Genomic DNA, 18,547 nt, shown 5'->3' with positions numbered 1-18,547 from the left:
GCCAAATAGCCCCCTCACCCAGTTTTTTTAAATATTTAATTTATTTTTTGCTGCATTGGGTCTTCGTTGCTGCGTACGGGCTTTCTCTAGTTGCGGCGAACGGGGGCTACTCTTCGTTGTGGTGCGCGGGCTTCTCATTGCGGTGGCTTCTTTTGTTGCAGAGCACAGGCTCTAGGCGCATGGGCTTCAGTAGTTGCGGCCCATGGGCTCAGTAGTTGTGGCTCTTGGGCTCTAGAGCGCAGTCTCAGTAGTTATGGTGCATAGGCCTAGTTGCTCTGTGGCATGTGGGATCTTCCCGGGCTAGGGCTTGAACCCATGCCTCCTGCATTGGCAGGTGGATTCTTAAACACTGTGCCACCAGGAAAGCCCACCTTTTTTTTGTAAAATTCTGCTGATACAACATAAGTTTCCATGTGTTTTTTTGTAAATTTGTCACATTGATTCATTGAGTTTCCTGTCAAACCAGCTACAGAGTAGTTGAATTTGGGCTCATCTTAAGCCAGCTTTTAGTCTTTCTTGACTTATATATTTGAACAGTTGACTTTTTGTTTTGTTTTTACTCTAATAGCAGGATACTGTATTTATCCTAATTCTTTATGTTCTTCTTGTAATGCTTGCCATCAACTGCCATCATTCTGTATCTTAAGATGGTCAGGTTCCTCAAGACCAGATTTTGTTCCTCCATGTTATCTAGATAGCCAGCTCTTTTTTTCCAAATTTCCGTTTCTCTTAAGTTATTCAGCAGGAAGAAATGATGAATTTACCAAGTCCTTTGGTCTTTTGCCCAGGACTTTCAGAGTCACTAGAAATGGTCTGTATTTCTTTTGATACAGTTGTTCATCTCTACAAGATTCAGTAAAAGTGATGAGTGGTGTATTTGATATACTGTCTAAGCATATTCTTAGTCACTTCTTTGCATTTGCATTTGAATGAGGTAGCCTTATTAAAAGCTGTGCTATACCCATGAATCATCATTAACCATACTGGTCCCTTTCTCTGGATACTGTAGTATGTTGCAGGGCTTCTTCAGTCCTTAATACCTATGCATTCTCATCATTATTGCATACATCTTTGAGAGACCTAGATTACCTACTAAGAAAAGCCTCATTTTTGCATTATTCTGGTCATTAATGCTCAATATTTCTTAGGTATCACCTCTGAGTTTCCAGTCTTCTCACCTGCTTCATTATTGGATTCTTTCCCGCTCCCAACCTCATTTATATCTGTTTTTACTGCTCTCCTTCTCTCTTATTCTTCCACTTCCCTTTCCCTTTTCTTCTCTCTCCCATGCATCACTCCACCCCTACCAAATAAATGTCCAGAAGTCATGCTCTGAATCGGGAGTTCCTTATACCTAGGAGAGTCCTTACATCACTCAGAGGGAATTTGCTCCTCCATAGTGACAGCGTTTACCAAGTTTTGTAATCTTCCAGCTCATGATAGTTTTAGATGCGCACTGTCCAGTACGGTAGCTACTGGCCACAGATGGCTATTGGACGTGTGAAACAGGCCTAGTGCCACATGTTGAAATGATAATATTTTAGATATATTGGATGAAATAAAATATTAAAATTAGTGTCCTCCATTTACCTTTTTTTTAACATGGCTAATAGAAAATTTTTAATTACATATGTGCTTTGAATCATGTTTCTACTAGACAGCATTTTTAGATACTCTAAACTAAAAGGAAATAAATAAAGAGATTATTCATTAGCACAATGGAAAAGAGAAAAATAAATTACACATGAAAAAAATAATAAAATGCATAGCATTCCAGAGCCATTTTGGATCGGCACATCTCAATAGGCCCAGAGAGCTTTGCTGTATTATTGTACAGTCTGGTCTAGGTTCAAAATAATTGCCCCTGATTTGTCAAGAAATGTTAAATTATATTTTGAATAATCCATTTTTGAATGCATAGAACTGTTTAATGTATTTCAGAAAGAAATTCCCTCAAGAGCAGGAGAATTAAAATGCTAAATTAGCAGTATGTTGAAAATTTGGCTATCTAGAGTGATTTAGCCCTTGACTTTTCCAAGAGAATTAATTTTTATGGTTGTAGCTTTTAAATAAGGCTAAGTGATAATTTTTATATGAAGGTAGTTGATAAATTTATGGGGGCAAAAATAAGCCCATCAAAGAGTAAAAGTACCAAAATATTCAAAACCAGTTTTTTTCATCAGAAATGTTTCTTAATGTTTGATGTGAAGTATTTATATTAAAATTATTTCAAAAAATTAATTTTTGTTTGTTATTAAAATTAGTATACAGATTTCATCTCTTCATTCAAGGAACTTTCATATGTAATACCTGCAATCTCTGTCTTTGGTCACCTTGTTTAGAAATGATAGTAAATGTCTCTCATAGGCAGTTTCTACAATAAAGTTATGGATAGTACAAAACTAAAACCTAACCATGGAAAACAGATTAATGTTTTGAACAACGTGGCAGGGTTGTATGCATGAAGTGATATATATCACAGTTAATCCAAGCAGCTTTCTGAAATATAAGAGGAACAAGGAAGTTCTGAATAACCATCTACTGAAAAGATAATATCAAGCATTGACATAAATCTAATTTCTGCTAAGAAATTCATATTAGCACACACAAAAGACATGACACATGTCAAATCTGTTGACACAGATTTCATTATTGATATACAATTATCTTATACATGTTTCTGATAGAATTGTTGCTGTCCTGTTTTGCTAGGTATTTAAAATAAAAATGGAACTAGACAATAAAACTGATACTAAGGGATGGGGTTAAATATATTCCAGATAAGAAAATGAAAAGGTACAGTTGACATGTGGCTTCCTGCTTCTATACATAGGAAAATACATCCCAGTAAGATATGTAATTTTAAGATTATCTGAAATTGAACATCTACTTCTGTTTCTCCGGTTTGCTACTTCAAATAAAGATGTTTTTCCTGATTTACATTTAGACAGACTTGAAACAATTTCCCAAAGCAAAATACTACGGAATAATTTTTCCCCAAAAATTGCAAATATGTCCTCTTCATTTCCTCAACTTTAAAATCTTTCCTCCATATTTTTCTGAAATAATAAACTTCTTCATATATCTCCTTCTCAGTTGAACAAAATAAGAAAAGAAGATAAAAGTCTAAGAAGAAAGTCAAAATTAGTAGTTATCATGTTAGTACACTAGCCCATTATAGTAACTTTATAATAAGAAAGTAGTTAAGTAAATTAAGTGAATGCTCATCTGTATTGGATTTTTTTTTAAGCTAATATTATGCTCAGGAAAGGAGCAAACTGGCCTTCTAGACATTATACATCAGTACCTCTCTTATAGTCTTTTATTTTTTCTAAAACTACTTCTCTTGGAGAACATTTTCTTTAATATGTCTGAAATGCCTCCTAGGTGAACTATGAACTCTCAATGTCTGTCTTGAAATTGGCTGTGCAAGAATCAAAGACTGTAGTTTCAACATCTAAATTAATAATTAAATAAATTAGCTATATTATTTAAATAGATTATTGTAATTTAATGGACATTCTCAGTATATGAAGTCTGAGTCTGTGGTAATATATCCATTAAGCAGAAGCTGAATTAGCAAAGTGTTGCTACTGTGAGCATGTTCAGAAAGATTATTGGGTGAAGTATTAATCTAAGATTGAGATGTAAATATTTAAAATTTTACCATTTATAGCATGATATCCCAGGTGACACATAAAACTAACACATCAAATATAAGCTCTGCTGCATTGTGATGCATTCAGTGCCTTCTCTCTACTTGACATTCTTTCCATTCTTACTGCCACCATTTACGTACTTTTCTTCTCACCGTCTTGCTACAATACCCTGTAACTAATCCCCAGTGTCTCCAGGTCTTAGTTCATTGAGCTACCAGGTTAAGTTCAGCTTTACTTAGTTTACTCCCCTGCTCAAAAAGAAAGAAAAGTAAACGAAGAGTTTCTATACCTTACAAAATCATGTTAAACTCTACAACCTGGGCTTCCCTGGTGACGCAGTGGTTGAGAGTCCGCCTGCTGATGCAGGGGACACGGGTTTGTGCCCCGGTCCGGGAAGATCCCACATGCCGCGGAGCGCCTGGACCCGTGAGCCATGGCCGCTGAGCCTGCGCGTCCGGAGCCTGTGCTCTGCAACGGAAGAGGCCACAGCAGTGAGAGGCCCGTGTACCGCAAAAAAAAAAAAAAAATACTGGCAAAGGACGTGGATTCTTGTCCTAGCTTTGCCACTGTATAGTTTTAAATTTTTAGGCAAGTTATTTACTTATTTTGGGTCTTAACTGAGTCATGTATAAAATAAGGATATCAAACTAGTTTATCTTGCCAAGCTTGCCTTAAGATTATATTTAGAATCAATGAGTGTAAGTCAGAGGTACTTTTTTTTTTAACAGCAGTTCTTAACCTGTAATAACTTCATAGATTCTGTAAAAACTCTTAAAACTGTAGGCAAAAATTTGAGTTTATCTTCATATGTGCAAAGAATTTTCTCCCTACGGAGAGGGTCTAATGCTGCTTTCATTAGCTCCTTAAAGTGCTTTGTGACCCCCCCCCAAAGTTAGGAACTATTATTTACCTGATCTAAATCTTTTATTAACACAGACATACACACACTCAATGCCTCAGTCTCTCTCTCACTGTCTGGTAAATATCTCAAAGCTTTAAGGACATAGTGCTTAGCTCTGTCATCTTCTGAAAGTGGTCCTCAACATCTTTTCCTTAACATACCTGACAGATAATGTTTACACGTGTGATATACTTCCATCAGTGACAGCTGTGCTTTGCAACGTGCTAAATGAATAATATATTCTATGGATTTGATACCGTTCCTCGTGTTCTAGCTCTGTCCATCACTTTTGTCCTACTAATTCAAGATTCAGTACATGATACAGTAGTAGTAGCTGTGTTATACTTGGCATATTATAGATAGTGAATATATATTTGTTAAATAAATAAATGATGTTATTCAAAGGAGAACTAATAAATGAGTGGCATTAAAAGAGAGAGAGACAGTTTGAATGAGAAAGATTATGCCCAGGATAAAATACCATTACTCAGACTTCACTAAGTTTAATTAGCTCTAACCCTGAATAAGAGATTTAGTGATACTTTGGGGGAAATATAAGAAAAAACTAAGCATTTGCAGCTTAAAGAAGTAAATCATAATTGGTGCTTCCTGAAAAGACCAAAACTGCAAAGTTACTACATCTTTCAGAGACTTTGTAAACAGGACAAAATATACAAAGAATAAAATGCAATCATATACAGTAATTACAGTGAAGACAAGACAGTTCTTACATCATTCAAAAAGTAGTCACTTGTACTTCTGCATTAGCCTTAGTTTCCTTAATTCCTTATATTTGGTGTAAGAAGGCAGAGGTCTGACTATCCCAAATAGGTGTCTCACCAAACGTCTGGCCCTCAGTAGGCTGATGCATTGAGGGGCTGAGCATCCTGATAAGAGCAAGGACTGCAGGAAAGTAATTTCCTTTTCACAGATAACAGTATGGTTCCTATAAATCAAAATATGCTTTGTTCATGTATTCTCGTAGCTCTAAGATCGCAGGTACTACATACAAAACAGTTCCTTGAATGAAGAGATTAAATTTGTATATTCTCCCTATTTCAAAAAAAGTACAGAAGACAGAACAAGTGAGAAATGAAGAACTAAAAGCTGTGCAAATTAGTTCAGTTTTTAGGTGAATTGCCCCCAAAAAGAGGCAAGATTGGGATTTCTAGCAGTACAGCACTGTCATATTTCTCATTAGTCAACTTTTTCTCTTTTGTTCTTTTTCCTTTCTGTAGGTGGTGTGATTATATTCCAGAATAAAGAATTTTTCAAATTTTAAAAGAGATGTGATTTGTCAGTTTCTTATAAAGTTAAACATACATTTACTGTACATCCCAGCACCCACACACCTAAGTATTTGCCCAAAGGAAATGAAGACATAGGTCCATACAAAATCCTGTCTGAATTTTTACAGTAGCTTTATTCATAATCACCAAAAGCTGGAAACAGCCCACATGTTGATCAACTGGTGAATGGATAAGCAAATTCAGGTGCATTCATATAATGGAATACTGCTTGATAATCAAAAAGAACAAATATTGGTAGTCCAAAACATGAATGAATCTCAAAAGCATTTATACTAAGAAAAAGAAGCCATACTTAAAAGTCTACATATCCTGTGATTCCATTTATATGACATTCTATAAAAAGTAAAACTACAGAGAAAGAGATTAGTTTAGCAGTTGCTATTGGGTTGGGATAGATTGATTACAGAGGGGCCTGAGGGAACATTTTGGGTGATGGAGATGTTCAAATTTTGAGATAGTGGCTACACAGCTGTATAAGTTTGTCAAAATTCATAGAACTGTACATTTGAAAAGGTTGAATTTTAATGTATGTAAATTGTACTTCAGTGAGTAAATAAAATATTAAAAGACACAGCACATGTACTATATCATAAAATATCCCAGAGGAGTCTGGGCTTAACCCTATAATCAAACATTAATGTATATGATAGCTATGTATACCAGGTGAGTCAAGTTTTGCTGCCAAATGAATTTTTAGAGCTTTGGGGATTTTGAATTGGCACATAAGAAATTGTGGGTTGATTGCTATAGAAGAAGGATCCCTGATATAGAGCAAAGAATGTAAAACTATTGGCCTGTTTCAGATCAAATACGATTTTACTTTACCAGACCATTTTTGGACAGCAAACATTGTGATAGTAAAGAATCAATATCCCAGTTCTCTCAGCCCTGACCAGCCATTTACACAGATAGTTGATGGCTTAAGCAGTGGTGGGCATTCCAAGCACCCAGATACCACACCATACATGGCATCACAATCTGACATGCTTAGAAGGAGATCTCCTTCCTTCCTTCCTACCTTCCCTCCCTCCCTCCCTCCCTTCTTATTTTCTTTGTGACATATCAAAAGGTCTTTTAAAGTACAGGCACAGTTTGCAGAATGTCTCATTGGTTAACAATGTGCATTAGGAATACCTCTCCTGGTTTTTAATACCAAACTTTAGAGAATGCATATATATTATAATACAACATTTTTTTGGCCAGTGTGTGTTTGTAGTTATGTCCCAGATTTTAATACTTCCGTTTTTAACAAACAAACAAACAAATCCATGAAAAGTCTTGAGTTATATTCCAAATACAATTGACAGAATGTCAGAAGCAGGTATAAATTATTTGAAACCCCACTTAAGTGTCCATAAATGGGATGCCTATCTAAGATGTCACTGGGGCTAAGTGAAGACATACTACTGCATACAAAGAAACTGGTTGGTAACAATCATTTATTGACTGCATTATATGGTTTTTTTGCAGAGCCTTTGTTATGTCTGCGTGTAATTTTGTGTTTTTTAATGTTTTAGGACCTTGGTTTAGGTTTTTTTGTTAACATGTAATACATTATAATTTTTATCGTTTAAATATTATAAGATAATATAGTTGCATTTGGGGGCCTTTTATCTTCGAAAATTGATTTTCAGCTGCCCTGCAGGGCAGGAGGTGTGGAACACCTCCATTTCTCTAAAGAACTGGAAAGTTCTTCCCAAGCTGCACTGTACCGGACAGCCAGCTTGGAGTTTACGTTAGTACTGCAGCACAGGGTTAATGTTAGCGAATTAGAAAGGTCAGAGTTGTAGGGAGCAGAAGATAGGAAGGATCTCCACCAGGAAAATACTCTATTCAAGCCTAACATTTTAAAGCCCCCAATTATTCCTTGTTTAGAATCGATGTGGAGCGTTTAGTTTGATCGTGATTCTAGACTTCTCTAATGCTGTGGAGGACTTTGAAGCCAGAATCAGAATGAGTGGGAAGGTTGATAGGATTCAGAAGTTGGAAGAAGGCATAGAGGACTCTTAATACTTTGTAATTTTTTCCCAACATTGTCCTGAAAATATTTATGAAAGATTTCAGAGAACGAAATAATAATTCAATTGACAATTGAAATAAATAATTCAAAAAATAATTTCAGAGAGAGGATGCAGATCATTCCTGGGGCCATGTGTACATATAGTAGATACCAGCCTGTCTGAAAATTGCTTTTGGTGGAAGACCTAGTTTAACATCTTGAGATCAGATTATTTCCTGGTGCTTCAGTGAAATTCCTTCCACAACTACGTGGCTGTTTCTAAAGTATCAAATCTATTCGTGAAAACACATGGATTATGTCACCCAAATTAATATTTTATTCCCCATATTGGCTGCCAGTTTAGTTACAAGAATCAGTTCATCTCTTGTATTTGTTGGCAGCTTGATGAGAAAGTATCTATATGAGAATTAGCAATTCATGGTACTACTTAGCCCTCAGCAACAAAAGGGTCCCTAAACTTGATAATTGAGATTCTTGATTGAAGTCTTTACGTAGCTCTTACCTTGAGATACCTAAAGCATGAGGAATTAACACATGCTGTGGGAAATGCAAAATGTATTGGTCATTTTAATAGACCTGGAATACATTGTCTTCATTCCTACCTATTCCCTTGGTCCAAAATGTTAAAACAAACTAGAAGGTAAAACTTTTTTTTTTTTTTTTGGCCCATGTTTACAAGCTCATGTGAAAGTTCCCTGCTTTAAAGTAGTTTTGATGGAAATATTTGGCTTATGTTATATAAATATGTTCAACCTGTTTAAAGCTAGTTGTTGTCATTGTTTTTAAAATTGTTTTATTACTATTATTGTTGTGTTACTCTTTTGTTTACATCGATCTTCCAAAACGCAGATTCGGTTAGTTTCTGCTCACGTTGGCCTTTTTTCAGGGCTTGACAGATAGTGAATAATACTCAGTGAAACCTTAGGCAATTCATTTAATTGTCTTGGTGTCAGTTTCATTAACTGTAAATAATATGTTGATGATCCCTTAGGAAAGCTATTCTGAAATTGGGGATGAGGTGACAGGAGAAAGGTGACTTTCAAGTTACACCCCCCCCTCACTGCATATAACAAGAGATGTTACTGATAGGCATGTATTATGCATGGTTTCAAAGTAGAGAAAAGAAAGGTCAAAATTCTTTTTTAGTCCTTTATTGCTTTAAGAATTTATGATTCTGTGTTCATAATTTTTCCATGTTGTTCCATCTCAACAAAACCAAATGACTCATTTTTAGAAAACTTAGTCTGCTTTGATCCTGTCAGTTGCTAAAGAAAAGAACGAAAGCCCCTTAAGATGTTGAAATTGAGATAAGTCAAAAATTATGACGTCTATTTATTGATTCAGGTTTTCTTCATTTTTATTCAAAAAGTAATTTTGCCTTCATAGTAAGTGAAAGAGAAGTTGTTTCTAACTACCTCAGAGAAATACAAAGGGGAGCTTTATTTTTAACCTTTATTTTTTAACTTTCATTTTTAACCTTCTTTCTGATAACATATTGATACTTTTTAACACATTAACTCATATCTCTGCCCCCCAACTGTGTGTGTGTGTGTGTATGTGTGTGTGTGTGTGTGTGTGTGTATTTACCTTTACATGCATCCTATCAATACTTAGTTTACTAATAAAAACAGTTCAGATTTTGGAAAGTAAACTTTGTGGCTTGCTTATTTTTTTTTTTAGCCCCACTTATTTTATTCTAATCAAAGAAAAATATTTTAAGCCATCTGTTTTCTCCGTTTCTGGCTGCTATTATCTTGACTATAATTGCCTAGTTTCCTTTCTGGCTGATCTATTGCTAGCCTTTATCTGTATGTTATTAAAGAATATAAATGCTCCACAGAGCACCAGAGTCTCAGCCAGAATATTTTCAGATTCACAGCTGAAATGAAATAGAACTAGGGGTTTCACTGTTAAGTAAGCAGCTCGGATTTGTTGTCAGAGTGTGTGAGGGACTCTAAGTTCATTACGCTACTTATTTCTGCGATGTAGCATTTGAAAAATAGCTTTGAATGTTTATGGATTGTGGTCCTCGGGCACCAGGTAGTGGATGTTGGAATGTATTGCAGAAAAGCTGAATAAGTACTAGGAACTCTAACAGTGAAAGTAGAAAGTCATTTGTAATACCTCCGTCTGACACTGTTGGGTGCACTTACATGTTTCCTTTTGAAAGCTTTGGTTTATTATCAGTTTATCCATGAGGGAATAACTTTTTTTTTTTTTCAAAAAGTGCCCTTTGGAGAAAATATCAATAAGCTATACTTGATGAGAAGCTTATGTATGTAGACTGATGTGAACTTTGGAGATGCCAAATACTTTGCAGTTTTATTTCCTAGCTTACTGAAGTCATGTTTCACTATGACTTCAATTTCAGTAGTAGCTGCTTTCAGATCTCAATTTCAGTATGATTACTGTATATCAGGAAATGTATACTTACACCAAAATATAGACTGTGTCAGAATTGATTGTCTTCACCTCCCTTTACCCCGTTTGGGCCACTTTCCTCCCCAAGAAAAGTTCACTGGAGTAGAATATGGGAATATTTTAAATAATCACAAAACGTATAGATCTTTAAATATACTTTGCACTCTACTTGTTAACATATTTCAGTATTTCCTCATTGTTTTCAAAATAAAGTTCAAACTTCTTAGAGTGCCATTCATGTGATCTATTTCTTCTCTGCCTCATTCTTACCCATTCCCCTGCAAATGTGCTTTGTTTCAGGTTTACTGAGCAGCCATTGCCCCTCTCATTTCTTTTACTTTGGTTGCTTCCTTCTCCCTCACCCTTCTTCACCGGAGGATCACCTGTTCTTCCTTTAAAAACTCTGCACAAGTTTTCCTTCTTCCAGGAAACCTTCCTTGAACTACAATTATCCTGCCTCTTATTAATCCTACTTAGACTAGCCTTTAAATTCTTCATAGCATAAGACTCATTTCCTACTCTCATCATTTGTTTACTTGTTTGTCTTGTTTAATAGACTATTATTCCTTGAGTTTAGAGATGATAGTTTCTTTTTTTGGTTTTGAATCTGGCCTATAATTGTTTGCTGACTGACTAAATGAATGACTTTTATAGATTATCCCATAATTTCACTTATTTTGCTCTTGATTCTTAAGGCGTTTGAGGGTATGGGTCATACCATTTTCTCAGAAGGAGATTCTTAAACTGACTCATTCACTTCCATATTACCTAAAATATTTAATAAAGGTAGGTCTTTGGTTTTGGGAAGACAAGAACCTTATTTGTGGGGGATTAGAATAATGTAAATCTTAAACTGTCAATCAGTTAAAGAATCTGGAATACAATACATGGGAAATTAGAAAGACAGACTCTTATCATGAAGCATGCATTCTAGCTTATCCATGTATATTGTTGAGCCCGTGACTTTATTGGTATGTAAAATTCCCTTAGGAGAGACTAGATATTTAACAATTTTTTCCTTATTTGAAAATAACTGCTTACAGTTTCTAGATTTAATAAAATCTTAATCTAAGAATCAAGACAAAAGTTTAAAGAAATATTTGCTAATGAAGGGTTATAGAATTTAAACATGTGCTTGATGGTCCTGAGACGTCCTTAAAATATTTGCATCAGGGCTTCCCTGGTGGCTCAGTGGTTGAGAGTCCGCCTGCCGATGCAGGGGACACGGGTTCGTGCCCCGGTCCGGGAAGATCCCACATGCCGCGGAGCGGCTGGGCCCGTGAGCCATGGCCGCTGAGCCTGCGCGTCCGGAGCCTGTGCTCCGCAACGGGAGAGGCCACAACAGTGAGAGGCCCACGTACCACAAAAAAAAAAAAAAAAAAATTTGTATCAATATTCTGCATTCTGTAGCAAAATAAACAAAATGCAAAGAAATCCATATTTATAAGTGATAAGATTTTTTAAAGTAGTTTAAGCTTATTTCTGAATAGAATTATAACATTTTCATCTAAAATTTTATTTTTTGTTTGTATACTTAATATTTGCCTTCACATAATTACTTGCTTAGACATTTTGTATAATTATTTCTTTAGTGATATAGCAAACTGAGTCAGCATATTATAGCTGAATCATGGTCCTGGCTGTTCCTTTTATTTATTCAGTGAGCACACTCTATATTACTAAAATTCCTTCAGTTGTGCTTGCAAAGACTTGTTTGTTAGTTCTTGAATGCCCTAAGAAATTTGTATTGAAGATTCTAAATTATATACCTATTTTCAGTCTGTGATATATTAAAAAATGGAATGGAGAAAAATTATTCACATCTTAACAGTTGGATGTTTGCTTATTCTCAGAGACCCCAGTCTCCTTTTAAAAAATATTTTTAAGATTCATTGTTGTTAAACTTTGGTATTGAATTTGTATAAAGTGTAGGTTGCAGCACGTTAGAATATTATTGTCATTTAGGAATGTATTCACTGTTTTGGTTTTTAGAGCACTGCCTCCAAGGGGTTCATAGCATTTGGTACGTAGTTCACGTATTTCTAGTCTACAGACCTACCCTATCGAGGCAAAGGCTTCTTGATCCTGATATTTTTTTTCTTCTGCTGTAAAGCTCAGCAATGGTAATTAATGTGGTTTTTTTTGACAAAACTTTCCATGTCATTACAAATAAAACTGAGGTTTTTTGAAGATTAGTAATTTGTACCTTTAAAGAGCCACATTATTTTGCTTTTGTCTCAGAATGTATTATGCTTCACAAGTATACTGTGACAGCCTGAATAGAAAAGGGGGGAGGGGACATTGTCTTCAACTGGCATGCTGTTATCAGAGGGAATGTGTTTCTGGACACGAGATTTAGCATTCATTGGTCGTCTGAAGAAAGCTATTTCATCTGAGGATTGGACAAGAAGCTGCGTCAATTTGCTGCCCGTCTCCAAGGCACTGGTGATGCTGCCTTCACAAGCTGGCTAACGTCACGGCTCCATCACCCAGCGGGGTGTGGACTCTCTTTTTCTGTTCTTTTCTATTTAATTCTCTATTTGCTGCCTACTGCATTTCTTAATCTGTCTTCTGCCAAATGCTAACAGCATGATATTTTGCAATCATCTAGGTGAATACAAGAAAGACGAACTCCTAGAAGCTGCTAGGTAAGTGATTCCATTCATTTTAAGTGAGTATAATGCATTTAAGGGAGAAAAGGAGGAGGGCAGGTGGAGGATTATAAAAATTATAACATGTTATTGTCTTGCTTGGATTTTATACGATAATGCGGGTAAGACCTTATACTAAATCTTTGTATACTTTATTTTGCACGATTAGTGTATTAAATGAGACTGTCTTTCAATATGGTGATGATTGTAAGGTTAATTTTATTTGGAACATTTCTTAAGGTAACTGCAAACCCGAGTTGCCGAGCTTTTCGAATGATATTCTTGGAGTATTTAAAAACCTATATCTTTATTTTTCTCTGGAAATTTTTCTAGCCAAGCTTGAATGAGGGGCATGAAGTAAATGTTAAAATTCTCACCCATTTTCTTTTGTTCTTGTTCATTTATAATTTAATTGATTAGCTTTTTACAGCATTTTATATGTTTTTAACTCCAGTGTTTTAGATCACTTATCAGAGTAAAGTTTGTTTGTAATTAAGAAGGTGACTTTATGCAGATACATAAAACAAAAATGTAGAAAGCTACCTTATCTATGATATACCACTGGATGATGATTAACAGGAATTATTAGGAATATATTGATTGAATTGAATAAAGCAAAAGAGATTCATTCAGAACCATATTAAAGAAATCAAAGCAAGCCCATATCATTTTCTACTCTCTTGTAAAAAATATCCATAAACATTCATAAGAAGCGCTATAATTTTATAGGAATTGACTTACTACCTTTTTGTAGGAGTGGTAATGAAGAAAAACTAATGGCTTTACTGACTCCTCTAAATGTGAATTGCCATGCAAGTGATGGGCGAAAGGTAAGTCATTTAAAATATAATACTCCCCTTCAGTGATTTCTTTTTGCTTTACAGTTAAAAATTTTAAAGTTGGCATATATATGTGTATGTACATATATATACACACACACGTATATATACATACATATATATGGCTGTATTTTACTGGTACCTTTTAACTGTAAAATGAAATGCTGCTGTGACATGTTCATAGAGCTGGTGAAGCATGGATCTTAAGCCTTTTCTCTTAAATGTCAGACACTGAAAGTTATTTGTTAAATGGAACTGCAGCTTTTTTAGCGATTAAAATTATAACAACATATTATTTTCTGTGTATGATAATGGAAATTAGAGATATTTGTTTACATCCTAATTACCCATCTTGGTTAGGATATAATTTTTATTTCTTTTTGGCAGAGGAAAATTTGTTTGCTAGGCAACCAACACTTTTTCCATTTAAAGCTGAGAAAATGCTAATGATTTTTTTAGGTCTATTGTAACGGCCCTGCTTTTTTTTTTATTGGCTAAGTTTTCATCGTTATATATTGAAAGAAAGTATTAAAGCAGAGAAAAATATTCTGTATTAATATACAGTTGTCATAAATGTAAGGTAATATATAAAATATGAAGTGGTATCTTCATTATCTGCTTCATATTCTTGCTGAATAGAGACTGAAAATGTAATCCTTTATAGGCTTTGGTATCTGACCGCAAAGTTTTGCAGTGATTTGCCTTATAGATATGGAAAAACAAAACACTTTGTACTATAAAGTCTTTTTTAAAATGTTGGTTAATTTTTTAATGTTAAAGGATGGCTTTTATATTTTTAAAACCTAAAACATTTTTAAAGTTACACTGCAGATATTGAGGAATTTCTTGTACCTAATAATGAAAGAATTAATTCCTTTGGAATTATTTATATCGAAAATATACTGTGGAAAGTATCAGGATGGATGGTACCCCTTAGAAATAATGAACTGTTTTGCTTTTAAAAACTCATTTTTCTCTGAGTGATAATTTTATAGATTAAAATTATTCAGCTTTCCTTTCACTTTTTCCCTATTCTAATGAAACACATATAATAGTGGCATTGAATTGAATACTTCCAAATATATGTTGTTATTGAAGATGGCTTGTATATTATTTCTCATGGCCTAATGAATGTTTAGTTTCTCTGGATAATTTGGAGAGAGACTTGTACTTTCATGGTAGGTTAAATTATGTATATATAAAGCTATAAATTAGCAAAGATTTACTTGGTACTATTGATGACTTTTGGGAGATGTTTTTAAATGGTTACTGCTCATTTTCCCTTCAATTTTGAAGTTGCTTTGGGAGTTTTAACTTCCTTGAGTTACTTTGAGTTCCAGATTTTGTTTGGATCCTTTTAGTAGATAAGGCGACTTTTATCACTATGCAGAAAGAACCCTTCTTATCTGTAAATGCAGGTATATCTTTAGACAGAACTCTTTTAGAGCCCAGCCTACTTCAGTTTTCCACAGCCATTTTAATATTCCAAAATTTATGTGAGATTACTATAACAGGAGTCAGTTTCCATCCCAGCCTCATTCTCCCATCCTTACCCTTATACCTTGACAGCCCCATTCCTAGCTCAGTGAGTCAAAATAATTAAGGAGTGTGAACACTGATAATTAACAAATTACCTCTTCTCCTTGCTTCAGTCCCTACACAAATATGTAGAACTTCTTTATTTTTCCTTCTCCCCAAAGGAGGATACACTTCCTTTATTCGTGTAGCTGAAACTAACATATTCCTCATTCAAATTCCTATGGCTCCTTTTCTGTATTACTCTATGGCATTTACCGCAGAGTTCTTGAATTGTGGTTATTCGTACGTATCTTTTTCTTCTACTTGGCTATTAGCTCTCTTTTGTACCGGACCAAGCCTGGCATTTTGCATGTAGCAGAAACTTAGGCTACGAATATGCTCCCAGATGAACATAATTTTATCCTTCGAGTGAAAAAAATCATCTGTGCTCTTTGCCAGTTAGAAAATTAACTCAGAAGTATATGAATGGGGAATTGTATATTTTCTGTTATTATATATTATTACTAGTATTATTTTATCAGTTTATTTTTGAGTAATTGTACCACAAGGGAGAATTATATATTTTAATGTGTAGAACATTTTTAAGTACATGTCTCAAATATTACTATTATACTGAAGGTTTCACAACATATAAATAATGTAATAATTTTCCAAAATGTGCTCCTATACTTTTTTAGATTATCAGTTTTCTCAAATTAGATAGAAAAAGAAAATTAGACTTAAGCGTTTATTAGGTTTTGGTGCTATGCATATAACATAAAAAATCATTCAAAATTGTTCATCAGAATGCAAATAAAATTTCATGTTTAAAATTGAATAATGTTCATATTTAGATATTACCCTTGTTTATGGCACAGAGCAATTCTTATTAGATATGCCAGTTGCAGTAAAGCCGTGAAGTGGTAGATATTGTGGGTGCTGATGGAGTTTGGGAAAAGATTCTTTAGTTATGGCAGTCTCTTTTGTTTTCTTGCTATTGATATCAAGAGGATGTGTAAGCAAATCTAGCTGCTGAATTACAAGTCAATCTTATATATTTAGTATTTTTCCAGGCCATTAGCATGTGTTTATCTAGAATTAGGAAGTCAGATTGTATATAAACAAGAGGATACAGGTACTTTACATGTATAATAAATTAGTCAGGTATATGAAGTTTTATTTCTTGAATTTGCATTTTAGAACACAGTGCAGAATCAAATTCATTTTTAGCAGGTTTTTAAATGACTGTATCAGTGCTTAACTGAATCCTTGCCTGTCACTGTTTTTACTACGATTCCTGGTTTGTAAATTTTAAAAGCCCATGGAAGTGTCAATTTTGTAATGTTTTTAGAAAAGCAATGTTCCTTATACACTAACTAGTGGGTGGAGAAATTGCCTAGATATATGTGGGGGGTTTAGACGTCAGCATTCCTTTTCCAAGTGGTACGTGGGCTTGTACAGTGACAGTGTAAATTTAAATAGTCTCTTAATTCTGTACTGTGACCTGATGGTTATCCCATTAGGTAATATCTCAGTGGTTAAAATTTTTATTTCCCACAGACATTTGTTTTTATAACCTGTAGAATCTGAAAATAGTGAAGTACCAATAAGGTTTTAAGTAACTTACATGGTTATATTTTGCTTTTATTTGACATGTAAATCAAAGCAGAGCTTGACTGCTCTAGAAATTTCCAGGTGTTGTTGTTTTCCCTAAAAAGCAAAGGCAGAAACATTTTTTGTAATGTTTTGTTCTAAAATGCTACTTTCATACAATTACACACCTGTTCTAATGCTGGCCACTTTAGAAACATAGGGGCATAGATATAATTTATTGTTCTTCTGTCTCCTGCCCATTGTGATTAGGCATAGCGTTCCATAGTTTCTTATTTTGAATTTCAGCGACCAGGTCCTTAAAACAGATTGCTTCCTTTCTGTAATTCCTATATTTTCAAACTTAGATGTCTTGTCCTTTGCTCTCTCTTTGCAGCATGTTCTATCATGATCAGACATTTTGTTAGCAATTATCCGAATATTCTGGTCTTGTTTGCTATATAAATTTGAGATGGCGGTCGTCTCTTGTTTTGCAATACTAATTTTTATAAGGATACCTTTTTACAATGAATGAAAATAAGTATTTGAATACATCTCAGATTATTCCAACACTCAACCCTCTTCAGAGTTCTTTTAGGTCCCTTTCCTGGCTGCCTTTATCCCCTTCCAAAATAAATGTCCTAAGTTTATGCCCTCCTTATAACAAGGAATAGGTTGGAGTTTGGCATTACTATACATATTCCTAAATAGAAATAATATGTATCTTTGCATGCATTTACTATGCATACTCTTGCTGTAATTGTATGTCACCAAATATTGAAAGTAACTAATGGTTGGTTGGAATTTTGTTTTTATTATAAAATATTCGATGTTATGGTAGTTTCTTTCTGCTCCTTTTGTTCATTCAGTCAGCACTCAATACATGCCATGTATAGGTCACTGTGCTAAGTGTCATGGGAGATAACTGTGTGTTTAATGGTATTGGTTCACAAGGAGCTCAAAATTGTTAGAATGATGAAGACATAATCCGGGACATTGAAGCCAGTGCCTAAAAAAATATGATTCCTTTTGCTGTGATACAAAGTGTAGATTTAAGGTGAGATTTTTTTTCTTGCTCTTTTATTTTTAAAGCATTAGTATTTAGACATGTATGCTCTTCTGTAAGAAATCACAAATTTAGATGAAAGGCAACTGGAGGAGCATGATTTAAATTTAGAAATATTAACTGAAGAGTTTCTCTAAATGTCAGATTTCTACTGTGTAAATGTTTGCTTCCATAAAATAGTTAATAATGAATAAGACTCTGGAAATGGAGAATAGTGAAGTGTTTAAAAACTATTTTTTAATAGAGATCAATCAGAAATAAAGTAGAATTTAGTACCATGCCTTGTAGATACCATAAAAAACTTATGTGATAGTCAAAAGAGCAAATAGGCTTTGAGGCCAAACAGATGGATTCTGTTCTCTGCTCTTCCACTTTCTAAGTGTGTGACTATGGCTCTACAGTTTTCAGTGTATCCTTTACTAAATGGGGATGATGATACCCATTCCACAAGACATTTGAGAGGATTAAATGAAATAATGTGATAAATGTAGCACATAGCAGAACTTCAGAAACTTAGATCCCTACTCCTCTGCTACATTTTTTGCTTTTGAGCGTATTTAGAATGGACACAT

At 34.4% G+C, this 18,547-nt stretch overlaps 1 protein-coding gene across 1 annotated transcript in view; it reads left to right on the top strand.

Annotated features, from left to right (window-relative positions):
• TNKS (tankyrase) overlaps positions 1-18,547 on the top strand; it is a 174,061-nt gene that overhangs the window by 75,401 nt on the left and 80,113 nt on the right. Inside the window, exons 4-5 of the mRNA XM_065899772.1 lie at positions 12,923-12,959; positions 13,717-13,792. Of these exons, the coding sequence (XP_065755844.1) occupies positions 12,923-12,959; positions 13,717-13,792 (113 nt within the window). The remainder of the gene's footprint in view (positions 1-12,922; positions 12,960-13,716; positions 13,793-18,547) is intronic.

The sequence above is a fragment of the Phocoena phocoena genome, chromosome 21 (assembly GCF_963924675.1).
Source record: "Phocoena phocoena chromosome 21, mPhoPho1.1, whole genome shotgun sequence".
In the NCBI taxonomy this organism is placed as follows: domain Eukaryota; kingdom Metazoa; phylum Chordata; class Mammalia; order Artiodactyla; family Phocoenidae; genus Phocoena; species Phocoena phocoena.
This window is presented reverse-complemented; position numbering and strand designations above follow the sequence as displayed.